General features: G+C 37.4%; 1 protein-coding gene across 2 annotated transcripts in view; it reads right to left on the bottom strand.

The window, feature by feature from the left end:
- DOP1A (DOP1 leucine zipper like protein A) overlaps positions 1-13,532 on the bottom strand; it is a 60,401-nt gene that overhangs the window by 1,185 nt on the left and 45,684 nt on the right. For both annotated transcript variants that reach the window (XM_032217129.1, XM_032217130.1), the window contains exons 23-36: positions 12,165-12,299; positions 10,679-10,734; positions 10,230-10,334; positions 9,443-9,509; positions 8,682-8,826; positions 8,380-8,459; positions 7,027-7,136; positions 6,576-6,725; positions 5,351-5,412; positions 4,795-4,947; positions 3,387-3,523; positions 2,483-2,538; positions 1,269-1,433; positions 506-635 (exon numbers count right to left, since the gene is read on the bottom strand). In XM_032217129.1, coding sequence (XP_032073020.1) covers positions 506-635; positions 1,269-1,433; positions 2,483-2,538; positions 3,387-3,523; positions 4,795-4,947; positions 5,351-5,412; positions 6,576-6,725; positions 7,027-7,136; positions 8,380-8,459; positions 8,682-8,826; positions 9,443-9,509; positions 10,230-10,334; positions 10,679-10,734; positions 12,165-12,299 — 1,551 coding nt within the window. The remainder of the gene's footprint in view (positions 1-505; positions 636-1,268; positions 1,434-2,482; positions 2,539-3,386; positions 3,524-4,794; positions 4,948-5,350; positions 5,413-6,575; positions 6,726-7,026; positions 7,137-8,379; positions 8,460-8,681; positions 8,827-9,442; positions 9,510-10,229; positions 10,335-10,678; positions 10,735-12,164; positions 12,300-13,532) is intronic.

Below are 13,532 nucleotides of genomic sequence, written 5' to 3'. Positions count from 1 at the left end.
GTTTTTCCGAATTCACCATCTACACATTTTCACCAATCACCAAAGCCAGCACATATTGATTTTACCAACTCACAAATGAAGATAATGAAACTTCTTTAACTAAATTTTCTCATCCAAGTCAGTGCTACTTACTAGTCTAATTGTTAAGAAGCAAATCATTCCAGCTGAGATCACTGAATGGTTCAATTAAACTCGTTCCACTTATTTTAATGCAGTACTAAATGATGGAGGAGGGGAGAAGTGAAGTTGTGCAGTGTAACAGTCTTATTACTACGAGGCTTAAAAATCACACCTGGCCCTGAATTATCCTACCCTTTATACGTCTCCCTGAAATAACTCGGGGAACTGTTTAGCCTTCAGCCTTTAAGGGGGAGGAGAAGCCTTGTTGGTGCACATGGTTGTACATTCTAGTTTTCTAAGGTTTCCGGGGAATCTGAACAGCAGTTATAATTTACCCACAATTTAGTACCTGAAACAGATTTTTTTAAAAAATCAAATGGAATACCTTTGCCCTTTTTCGTAACAGCTTTGCTAATCGCACAACATATGGTTTGAATTCTCTCTGGTGGGTGCCTTGTCTTCGCACCTCCAACCCAGAATCGTCTGAGGCTTCTGGGATAAAGGCCCACCGGTACCTGTTAAGAGGAAGAACAAATCCACTTCTGAACTACTTTGCATATTCAGCAAGCAAGATTTGGAAAGAATCCCTACTCCTGTATTCCTGGAAGTATTCATATCCAGTGCTACGTCCAAGCTTATCTTGATACCCAGGACACTAACATGCAGAGAAAAAACATAATGCTTAATTAATACGTAAGGACTTTGATCAGATAGGAAGATCTACTATTTTTCAAGACAATATTTTGTATCTCCTGTGAAATGGCAGTAACAGTTTTGTTTCAAAAGAATCTCTATCTGTGCTTATTGAGGCTTTATTCAATCGTGGGATTGGAAGGGGGCAATTGGGCCACTACCTGCAATCCCCTTCTCTATGAAGAAAACTAAATTAAAGTGTCTCCACTTATAGCTGTCAAGCCTCTGTTTGAACACGGTAAATAAAGGGAGGTGGGCCATTAAACCCAATAACTGGTTGCAGTTTTTACTACTTTACTATTGGGAATTATTTTTCTAATATTACTTTACAGAAAAAGAGGACATCCTTAGAAGGCAGAAGATCGCTTCTTTCATGCCTCCACAAAAAGAAGCATCCCTTTCAGAACAGTTTTCTCCCATCAAATATATTTCTAGCATTTCTGGATTTTACTTACATCTGAAACTGAGGAAGGTTCTCAGAAGGTAAAGCAAGGGCCAAATCCAGAAATTTACAAGCTGACAAATAAAGATTCAGCCATCTCTGACTGTTGTAGGATGTAGAAAATCCATTGCCTCCCGTATATGTTGTTTCCAGCCCAGCAACAGATGGACCTGAAGTTCTGCAGCCAAATGAAATTAATACATAAAAACTGCTGGCATGCTTTACAAATGAATACTGACCTCACATCTCAACAGTATTTCCCTTAAAAAAGTAGTAAGCCTATGTTTATATTTGAACTTTCCTTTGGGTAAATGAGCTTTTAATACTGCCGATAAATGAATTTTGGTATATCACTCGCAGTTGAACATACGGGAAAGAAAATGAAGAAATGTTACCATTGGCAAGGCAGGTGAACTGACAAATTAATAAAATGAGAAGAGAACAAATGAATAGAGAAATGCTGGCTCAGTGAATTAGTTTAAGTCCGGCACCTCTGCTAACAATCTGTAAAAATCATAAGCACAAACCAAAGGGCTAATTGTCTACTGATTTGTTCAAAATTATAGGAGTTTTAGAAGCAGCAGCAAGTCACAGATGAGGTTTTGGATCTCTATACACAAAAGAAAACTCCACAAATCAGGAGCCAAACAAAATGAATCAAAATGCAAAACAACGCCATACGTTGTATTTGGAATATGTATTTATGTTGGCTGCATGACTATTTCTGTTTCTGGGGAAGACAGGCAAGAAAGCAAAAACTGACGAAACTGCTAAGGCTCAGACATTGAATATGGCTCTGAATCAACAATGCTAACAATCTGCAGAAGAGTGTTTAAACCAGACAGACAAAAAAGACCCATCACATAACTGGCTTTCTACTTGCTTCTTATAATCTTATCAAAGATCGCAAATAACTATAATAAGTGCATTTCAATTCATTAGCTTTTTTTGCTCATTTTAGTCTTTAGCTAAAATAATCGGATGTTTTTGACAGGATGCCCCTGTAATGCAGGCATGAGTCAGATTTGGCCGAGTAATGTAAAAATGAGATGAACAACTTCTTTATTGTGGTTTATTATTAGCACAGATTATGTTATTCAGTCTGGTTGTAAAAGTTTTTTCCCACCTATTAAGCATAAAATAATGTTCATTTAAAATATCAGAATATCTTTTAGCAGCATTTAACTTACTATGCAAACAAGAATGAGCAAATCACAGTGACTCTACCTTGAGATATCTTCATCAGCTGTGAGCTCCTGTTCCATAAGTAAAAATACTTGGACCTGAAGGTAAAAAGAACGAAGCACACATATTGTGAATAAACAGAAAAAAACACATACTTATATTCTGTATTTCCAACTTTGAGGCACTGAAGGGAGTTATCAATGTTAAATATAATGTCAACCACTAAACCACTGTACATCATTGCCCCTTTCAATGCAACCCTCCACATGCCCAGTTGTGAACGGCAGCCCTTGGGCTTCGCTACCTTGATGATCAAGTCACGTTGTGCAAGAGGGATGAACTGGATAACGTTTAACATTCTGACTGCTAAAAATCACAGTTGTGTTCTGTTTAATAGTGTAAAAGCACCAAGAATGATGCGTGGTTAGCATCCCTTTTTCATAAAAGAGGAAAACATATATTTGACAATTTGTACCTCCATGTTTATCCTGACAGCAAGAATAGGCATAATGGTTGGACACTGTACTGAGGGCTCAGTTCAAGCCCTTTCTCACTGACAGGACCTCTCTGGGGGGATGTTAGTTCAGTCCGTCACACTCGCCACACTCATCGCACAGGGTTCTTGTGGGCATAAAATGAGCAGATAATGGAACCAACAAAGCTGCCTTCAACTCTCAGAGGAAAGCAGAACATAAATGTTAAGATAAAGTAATAATTTTGATACTGATATTGATCCATATAGAAATGGCTAAATTCTATAATAACAAAAGAAGTACATTGATGAAAGCATCCTAGTGATTCAGCCCAGGTTCAGGAGAAATGATGGGCTGTTATCTTTAACAATCTCCTGGATAGCTTAAAACCAATGTGGAGAAATTCTTAGGTCTTCTAAAAAAAAAGGGGGGGGGTCTTCTTTGCCCAATTGTGGATGCAAAGCGGAACTCACCAGTTCTGTGATCATAGTAGGCCAAAGTGAGGTAAGATGCTGTGGAGACATTCTTAAAAGCAAAACTCTGAAAAACAGGAATACTTGGGAGTGAAGGGTAGGCACTTGGGGCAGGCGGAGACTTTCAACCAGTCTTTCTAAAACAGAAAAGGTTACACGGATCTGTCAGAAAACAATCACAGCTGATATCCAGAGCTGCAACCTGCTTCAAACATCTGTAATCCGTTAAGAATCTGCATCTAATGATATAAATTAATTTCACACAGTGGAACATGTAAAAGAGACTTTAGCCAAGCTTAAATACTCATTGTTCTAAACTATGAAGCAAAAAGATAACACAAGTTAAAACTATGATTCAGGACCCTTATTCCAAAATAGGCCTACTCTATAACCTCGATTCACCCACGTAACACCTATCCTCCGCGAGCTGCACTGGCTGCCTGTTGATCTCCGGGTGCGCTTCAAGGTGCTACTTGTCACCTACAAAGCCCTTCATGGTATTGGATCTGGGTACTTGAGAGACCGCCTACTGCCAATTACCTCCACTAGACCGATAAGATCGCATAGATTAGGCCTCCTCCGAATTCCATCAGCCAGCCAGTGTAGACTGGCAACTACCCGGAGGAGAGCCTTCTCGGTGGCTGCTCCGACCCTCCGGAACGAACTCCCCGGGGAGATCCGGACCCTCACCACCCTCCAGACCTTCCGCGCTGCCCTTAAAATCTGGCTGTCCCGGCTGGCCTGGGGTTAAAGACTCTAACCCCTACTCGAATTGTATGATTGTTGAGTTCTTAAATGATGTAGTGCCTCTATGTTGTAAATTGTTTGTCCTGCCCCCCCCCCCTTTGAACTGTGAGCCGCGCTGAGTCCCCCCAGGGAAAAGGGTGGCATACAAATAAAGTGAAACTGAAACTGAAACTATAACACAAATTTGGATTTTTTTTTTAAAAAAATGTCAAATTGAGGCAAGAGATTTGTTGCAAAAAGCAGCAATGAATTTCCCCTTCCTGACCTGTGGTCCCCTGCTCTCAAAAGTCTCCAAACTCACTGAACCAGATTTGTGAATTGAAAGGAAATCCATTCGACTTGCATCACTGGTTTAGTGACCAGCTGTTATGAAGCCTAAATTTAAGAGTTTTATTTATCCCACATTGCCTAAGCAAGTAGTAGCACGTGGCTGATCTTATCTGGGATAAGAAGTCAAAGAGACTTAGACCTGGTTGGTATTTGGATGGAAGATTATCAAAGAGAATCAGTTCAGTAAGATAGATATAAAACTAAAATTCGCATACACGAACACATGCATATACAATATATATCAGAAGATCATGGGCAAACTACTTGTATAATATTGCCAATAAAACTCCATGGCTTTTATTCATGAAGTTACAAGCTTGATTGGAATTACCTTGTATATCTGGAAGGTATTTCTGATACTGATCCACTTCACTGCTAAAAATGGCAAAGGCCAGCCTCTTCAGGAGCATAGCACGCTGTTCTAGTTCAACATCCCGATTAGCAAACAGGTTGAGAGAACTGCTCTGAGCTACCGCCACACGAGCTAAAAAAGAAAAGGTGCAATTTTGGCAATGCTTTGGGAAAGAGAGAAGCTTTTTGAAGATCATTTTATGTATTGCATGAATGTTACCAATCAGAACACTTTAAATCATTGCCATAGATGTGGTACTACTCGTGGTCTTATATATAACAGAGTATCAAACACCCACAATCAAATGGAATAATTAATTGGGCATTGGGTGGAAATTAACATAACTTTAGAGTGAATGCTCAATCAAGTGTTTGCTAACTTTTCAAGAGAAGGAAAATTTGCAGTAATTATCACCCCAACGCTTGTTTCCTGGCTGAAATTTGAACTAGATTGTTGCATGAGCACCAAAGGAACCAAACTTCACCGCTCAGAAACTAACCGTGGATCTCACACAGAGCAAAAAAGTTAGACTCACTCATCAAATCTCTAAAAGTGGTTTTGTCGTGTGTCATCAGATTGTCCATAATGGCTCTCCAACTAGTATAAGAAGAAAAAATGATAGTTATTTTTAAAAATAAAAGCATAGTATTTTATTTTTGATTAAACAAAAAGGAAGAATGACTCTCAGAATTTGGCACTGTGTATCAGAAAAACATATCGGACAGTAGAAAGCAGAGGTGGGTTCCTACCGAACCGGTTAGAAGAGGTTCCACCAGTGGACCTGGAAAGCAGGCTACAGAAGAGGTTCCAAAATTTTTTGAAACCCACCACTGGTCCTTGGATATGATTATTCTACACTATCATGCTCATATTTATAAAACTCAGTGCCTCTGTGAAAGGTAAGGATGACTACTGCGTTTGTGGTGCAATCAGAACATTGCGTGTGTTGAAGTTGTTTTAACGCAAACCAAAGATGCCTTTTAAAAAACAAGTTTACATCATATTCTTATGCATGCCAGTGCTGTGTGTGAGGTAATTTAAGGTGGTTCTGACAAGTGTCGTCGGCATCTTCATATCCGGTCACATGGGTGGCAAGCCACTCCCATCTGGTCACATGGGCGGCAAGCCACTCCCACAAAGGAGGCCACACCCACAGAGTAGGTTTGAACAATTTTTGAAACTCACCACTGGTAGAAAGTTAAGGCTTCAGCAGTCGTGAATAGGAGGAAAGGTACACAAGTGTACAAGTAGTGCTCAATTTACAAGCCTGTGCATTACAGCCTAAGTCATGACGGTCATTAAATAGGTTACTCATGTGACTCACCCGATTTTACAACCTTTTTTGCAGTGGTAGTTAGCAATAGCACTTAGACTGATATAACGCTTTATAAGCAGTTTACAGAGTCAGCAGCATTGCCCCCAACAATCTGGGTCCTCATTTTGTTAAGTGACTGCAGCAGTCATTAAGCCAACCGATTGTTCACTATGGGCTGGTTTTGCCAAAAACTGGAAGTAAATGTTAGTTTACATCAATCAATCAATCAACGTGATAATGTGACTGTAAGCAAATACGCCATCTAAGATGCGAATTAGCTGCTTTACAAAAACTTAAATGGATGAGCAGCTCATTACTGTACTCCCACCAAAATAGGGTTTATAAGTGTGTTGGTCATCAGGTTTCTGTTTTATTTGTTTCAAAAGAATATTTGGTTTTATTTTCCAGATACTGATTTCAAATAAGAGCAACAAACAAGCCTTACTGATTCACGCAAGAAGCATCCATCTGAAAGAAACTGGCATCCATGAAGAGATCAAAAGCTTCCTTCTTCCATGCTCTCCTGGTATACTGATATCCACTCAGACTGCTCAAGAGTTGGACACAGGCTCGGTAACTGGGTGCATTATGGGCACTGGAAGAAGAACGCCCCCCCCCCCCATCTCATGTTACTATAAATACAGAATGTTTCTGTGAAAAACAATCTGAAAACACCAGCTTTACATGATTTCAGAATTATTTTTGCTGATAAAATGCATAGCAGCACGGTCCACACTAACAGTGCCTCCCTCCCTTTCTTCCTCCTTTCTTCTGCAATACTCTTCTGCTGATCTTGGGGCCTCACGTGATCTTGTTTTTTTCTGGCTTAAGAGGATCGGGACAAAATATGGGGCAAGGGGGACCGTGCGGCTTTTTGTAGTACTTTGCAAAGATACCTGTGGTTGCGAAGATAAGGCACAACGTAGTGCATTATATTTACAAGAAGTGGAATAACCCTTTCCTTCTCATCACTATAGAAAACCATGTCCAGAAGATGAGCCAAAACCTAAAACAGGAGAGGAAAAACATCACAACTTTCCTTATCAATCTATGAGTTACTGTTTAAAATGTTTTAATTCTTTCAAGTAAAAATACAGCAAAGGATGATTTTCAAGATTCTACACGCACACACACACACACACACACACACACACACACTTCAAAATGTGAATTTATAAAATCATAAATACAAGACAGATGATGTAAAAGCCTACTTCCTTTTCATGTCAATGAATATACAACCATATACCTACAGGCATGGCACTGACCTAAATTAGTCCCTAATGTGTATTTTTTTTCCTGCATTGCTTTATAAAGATGAGAATGTACTTAGAAAGCTTGGAAATACAATGTGTTGTAAATGCGTTTTAGAGAAGATGACCAGATATGTTAAAATTTTGAAAACGTGGAAGATGTAACCAAACTCTGTTTCCCAAATCTATACTTTACATTCTGACGAATGTACACTAACGAATGTTTGTGCCATCTCAACTACCAAGCCATCCTTAATAATAACTTGTATGGGTTTAAAATCTAAGCAGGATTGGATTTGGTCAGTTCTTGTCACAGAATAACAGTTTTGGAAGGGACTTTGGAAATCATCACCCTTTTCTTGGGTGAAGACCGAAATGTCAGAGCTGTAGGCTAGACTGGGGAATTACAAACAATACTGGAAGGCAGAACTAAGTCACTTCCAACCACTGCTGAGGAAATTACATGGGCAAACTAATGAAGCCACCAAAAAATGAGTTTGATTCACAGAATATTTAATTTTTTATGATTGATTTCAATTAAATCAACTTCAATCATGGTTTCTGTAGCTAACTTCTTTAAAACAGAAAAAGTTAACTATTAATCACAGTTATAAGACTGATTGTAGGACTAAACATAATTATCCTTTTCATAATTTTACACAAAGAAAAAAAATGCAGAATTATCTTCACTGATGGCATAAACGCCTTCACATTCCTATTTCATCTCTTTCTGTTCATAATAATGAAAACAGGAAACATTTGCTTTTGCTCCAAGCTACATCTAAGATCCAAAATCAGACAAAAAAAAAAGCATGAGAGAGAGGTGGAATGAAGGGCAGAAAATATTTTCATGTCTATGAATCATAATTTTCCTTTGAGTCAACATAAAAACTCCTAAGGTCCATTTGATACCAAGTATTTACAATAAAATTCAAGAAATGTGTAATTATCTGTTATTGCATTACGTATATAATCAAGAACTACAAAAACACTTACTTCTGACAATAGCGTTAAGGCATGGACACTATACACTGATGGAGTTATGCTTGAGGTTTCCAAAGCTGGATACAACATATCTAAATTAAACACATGAAAAAGAAAGAAATGCTGTTTGTAAAGATGCAACCATGCCATTCTCACTTTGAATATTGGAAAGGTTTGTGCTAGAGTTAAACCATAGTGATGAGATTATTTTAATGACAACGCTCCTGCTCCAAATTATATTTAGTTCATGCTTTTGTAATTCCAGTCAGATGTTCAGATGAACAACAACATCAACAACAAACAGTAAAAATCACCTTCAACATCAGACTCCAGGTTGTTTCCATCAACCATTATTTTGGGAGAAGGCTTAACCTCTAAATTTCGCCTCAGCCAGGTTGTCTGTTCCAGAGATGAGCCTGCAATTGCTCCGATGGCATCTACTATTTTGTGTGTTACATCCTGGTGTGGTGGCAAATAAGCAGAAGTAAAAGAAAAATTCTTATGAATAATATATATTTAATATATTACTTGATTTAATCTCTCTTCTGCAGAAGTAATGAATAATCTCAGTGAGACAATCCTGTGCTTTGTGGAATGCCATTATTTGCTGCTTTCTTGTGACATCCCAAGCCCTTATTTCTAATTACAAAATCTAGCGTAATTATGAATTAAATGCTTCAGCGATTTAAAGTGTCTGAAACACTTTCAAGAAAGCCAACTCAATAAACTGTGAAAACCTACTTTGTGGCACAGTGAATTAGAAATATACATAAACCTAACTGAGGCTTTGACAATGTCATTGACACAAAGGTTTTTTCCTAAGACAAAATCAACTGGCACATGAAATTGAAACAAAACAAAAAATAGGCATCAGCATAGCTCACATGTTATGAGAGAAGATAGCAATTCTGAAAAAAGAGAACCCAACAATGATTCAGGATTTAAAAATTGTCAAAAAAATAAAAAGGGTGAGAAAAACAAAACAAGCCTTTTCTTGGTAATTAGCCTACATACTTTACATTATTTTTCGTATTATACTTGAATTCAAAAATAGCAGTTTCTATAGATCTCTTACCTGTAGATCTCTCTGGTCCTTCTTATTATCCAGATTTGGATTTTTCATAATAAACTCATTTAATACACTTTAAACAAACAAGAAAGAAAAGGAAAAACATTAATGTCCTGCTTCAAGTTTTAGAAAAAGGGATTTCAAGGGAAGAGAGGTTTCAGAAGCCTAGGAAATAGAAGGGAAGGCTCATGGAAAGGCAGCAAGGATTAAGCCAAAGAACATATTCACAGCCCTTTAGATTCCACACTTGGTCATCCTTAGGAAGCTATATCCTAAGAAAAGATGCTGTAATTGATTTTAGCAATAAATGTGGGGTATACATTTTTATAATTTAATCCAGTGGTTCTCAACTTTTTCTTCTTTTTGGCAAAAGTTGAGATAACCTGATAAAAATTACTCAGTAAATAATTTGGGTTCAAAGAGATGGTCTTTAATCAATTCTGTCTAGCACTATTTTGGATTTCTGCATGCTGCTATGATGACTTTCAACTCATATTTAAACTCATGTAATTGAACTGGTCTTGAGCTAAAGGAGCAACAAGACACAGCGGAGACATTCTCACTTTGAACATTGCAAAGGTTTGTACTAGAGTTAACCCTAGTGATAAGGATATCCATAACATTTGCAAGATTTCAAATTGCCTTGAAAGTTTCTAGTCCTCCCTACATCTGGAAGACTAAAAACTGTGCTCAATATTAAGTAGTGATCTAATTTTCAATACAAAAGACCAACAGTTCTTCTAGATTTTTCAAAAGGAAAATTAACGGTGTCTATGGTCACAGAATGACTCACCCAAGTATTAGAAACTGCCCTGGAGCTGGAAGGCCGAGTGGTATGGAATCCTTTAGAAGGAGCAGCAAAGAGGCCCAGCTGTCTACTAAATTGGAGACGGGGATTCTACAGGAAAGAAAAAGCCACATAATCATATCTAAAGGATTTTCATTATTATGTTTAGAAGGGCTATCTAGAGTTGAGTAAATGAAATAATGTTGCTCTACTTGTTTTAAAATATTTTACAGTTAATATAGAACTGAGGAGGAAATATGAAGCTCCCTGGTCAGATGGGAATTCTGATTTTTAAACAAGTGTTTAATCTTCTAAAATCTGGAATTCAGCAGTTCAATTCCAGTGCTTTCATCAATCATCTCAGAATTCTCTGACTTTAACAGAACTGTTACGCAAATGTGACCTTCTAAAATAACTTGATACTACTGAAAGGGATGCTAGAATAGAAAACCTACCTCTGGATGTACGTAAAGAAAAACTGCAACATGCAGACTTCCAATGAAAGATGCTTCTAGAAAGATTTTGTTAAAAAAGAATTAAGAAATACACATTATTGTTCCAAGCCTTTAAGTAGCTGTCAGTTCTGTAATTAAAAGATAACTAATTTTGCTGTGACTTTTTTTTAAAATTAGCACAATTTTGTTACATTTGAATGGAAGAAATGTGTCAGCAATTATGAATATTTTAAAGCGATTTTCCCTTAGTTTCCTTTTTTTCTGGAGGTGGAACATTAATTTTGCCTACAGAAAATTGGGTTTAGAAATCAATGTATTCTTTCAAAAACAGACAATTTTCTCAGGAGAAAGGCAAAGGAAGAATTATATCTATTAACAGAGCAAAAGTTTTATGTAAACTGGAAAATGTTCATCTCAAACTAGTACATTATTATTTTTAAAACAATACTCATTTTCATTGCAAAATACAAAAGCAACTGGTTCTTTACTCTTCATTAATGCATTTTTAATGCAAGGAACAGTAGTTACAATAGCAATTAATTAATTACAACAACTATTATAAAGTTTAATTAAAGTCATTTTCACGCATGCATGGGTATAGGTCATCCTCATTTAACAATAGTAATTGGGGCTGGAATTTCTATTGCTAAGCGACAGAGATATAAAGAGTGGTGTCACATGATCATACTACTTAGCAATGGCAATTCCAATTGGCTGATAAGCAAATCACAGGTGTTTAAGTCCTCACATGATCACAACATTGGCTTCCTGCTGGCTTCCCCACTGACTTTGCTTGTGGGAAGCTGGCAGGGAAGAGATAGCAAATTGTGTGACCATACGACCACAGAATGCGGTGGTGTCAGAAATCTGCCAATGCCCAGATTGCAATTTTGTGACCACAGGGACATTGTGACAGCTAGAACTGGTTAAGAACTGGTTGTAATTATCACTAGTCAGCATGGTCATAAATTCAAACAAAAACAGAATGAGAGGTCATTAATCTAGGACAGGGATGTCAAACTGGTGGCCTGTGGGCTGGATGTATCAAGTGCAGGCCACGCCCACCCCAGCTTCACGAAGGGAAAAATGTCGCGATACATCACATGATGGCAATGTGACACTGTGAATTTGACACATCAAATGAATGAAACATCAAATCTTTTCTTGCTAATTATCCCAGAGCACTCCAAAGGGCAGGGAAGTAGGGGGAGAGGGCTCTAAGCTTTGTCCTTTTATCCAGCTTCCTTATGAATCGAATTATGGAAACATTTCCTAGTCTTTGGATTTCACTCAGATACTTGGGGTTGCATTCTTCTAATGCTATAAAGCAAAGTTGAAGTAAAAGCTTAAGCACAGTTGCAATCATACGATTCTTCACTTAATCACCATTTTGCTTAACAACTCCCAATTGTGGTTGCTAAATCAGGACTACCCGTACTTAAATTGTGTGAACCATTAAAATATTGTTTTAATGGTAATGTCATACCTTGTCCTTGGCAATAGCTGGTGGTTGCTTTAAGACTTCTTTCACTGTTTGCATGACAGTTTCAGTTCTCATAACACTGATGGAACGAACCAGCTCCACTAGCAGGAGCTGTTCTTCACTGGCACTAGGAATCACCTGATAAGTAAAATTCCACCACTGGCATTGAATCTCAGAGAGTCAAGTCACGACCATTGCAAAGTCACTTGTAAGAATTAGGCTGCAACCATATGCCACCTTACTTTGGTATAAACACTACTGATATATAGCATTGCATCAATGGCTGAATTAGCATTTTGAGACCACTTGGATTAAAAGCAAAGAACTATACATTAATTTTTAAAAAGTTAGATATTTGTTCAAGTAGCCAAATTGGCTGTATTATTTCTACCCACCTATATTCTCACAAATGCATTACTTCCATCATGTACCACCCTTAAAAACCAACCTTCAACTCCAGTTTTACTCAAAACATTTCATAATTCTAGCTTTTCATTTTATTGTAATACTTACCCTAAACTGACAAGCGTATAATAAACTTTCTGATATGCACACATTTTTATTAATTTATTTAAGACTAGCTATTCTATACATTTTTCAACATTTTTGCAGCATCATTTTTTTTGTTTTTTTCAACACCACCACTTATAGCATTCATTTTTTCCCCTCCCTAGTTCAACATATCACTATTATTCCAATATAAATCTCCTTCCAATATCTGTCATTCTAAATTTCATCTTGAATCATTTGATACTTTTATTTTTAAATTTGGTTAATTCCTCTAGAAGTTCCCTGCTTAACTCTTTTCACCCACTCCCAAAACAATTTTTTAATTCCATCAAAATAATTCTGTATTTTGTCCTTAATTCTTGGCTCTCTTTGTGTGCAGTTTTTTGCAACTGTTTTTTCTTAAACACACTTTATACAACACTTTTCTCTCATCCTCATTTTTTGAAGCAGTCATTCTCTTACATGCATTTTTCTCATTTGCAGTTTTTTCTATTTCCTTGTTTTACCAGATAGCCAGTTTTTTGTTTCTTTTTAGCACAACTTCACTCACTTCTGTGGCATTCTGCAACAGAATTCTCTTTATTCTATGAATCTTGTGGAAGTTGGCATCTTTGTCTCTTGTGTCTTGTAAGACTTCTTCAGATTGGCTGTCACTGACTACCTCAAAGTATCCTGATATTTCTCAAGTCATAAAAAGTGGAAAGAATTTTCCTTTTTTTAAAATGATGCAAAATGAATGGAAGCAAGTACTTATGGAATCAAGAAGTGGCATCACCCTAGCTGTTTGGGTCGGGTGCAGAGGTGGGCTGCTGCTGGTTTGGACCAGTTCGCCTGTACCGGTAGTTCCAACCACCAGCTGGG

The sequence above is a fragment of the Thamnophis elegans genome, chromosome 4, assembly GCF_009769535.1.
Source record: "Thamnophis elegans isolate rThaEle1 chromosome 4, rThaEle1.pri, whole genome shotgun sequence".
NCBI lineage: Eukaryota > Metazoa > Chordata > Lepidosauria > Squamata > Colubridae > Thamnophis > Thamnophis elegans.
Note: the sequence above shows the minus strand (reverse complement) of the source record. Positions and strands in the feature narration are given on the sequence as shown.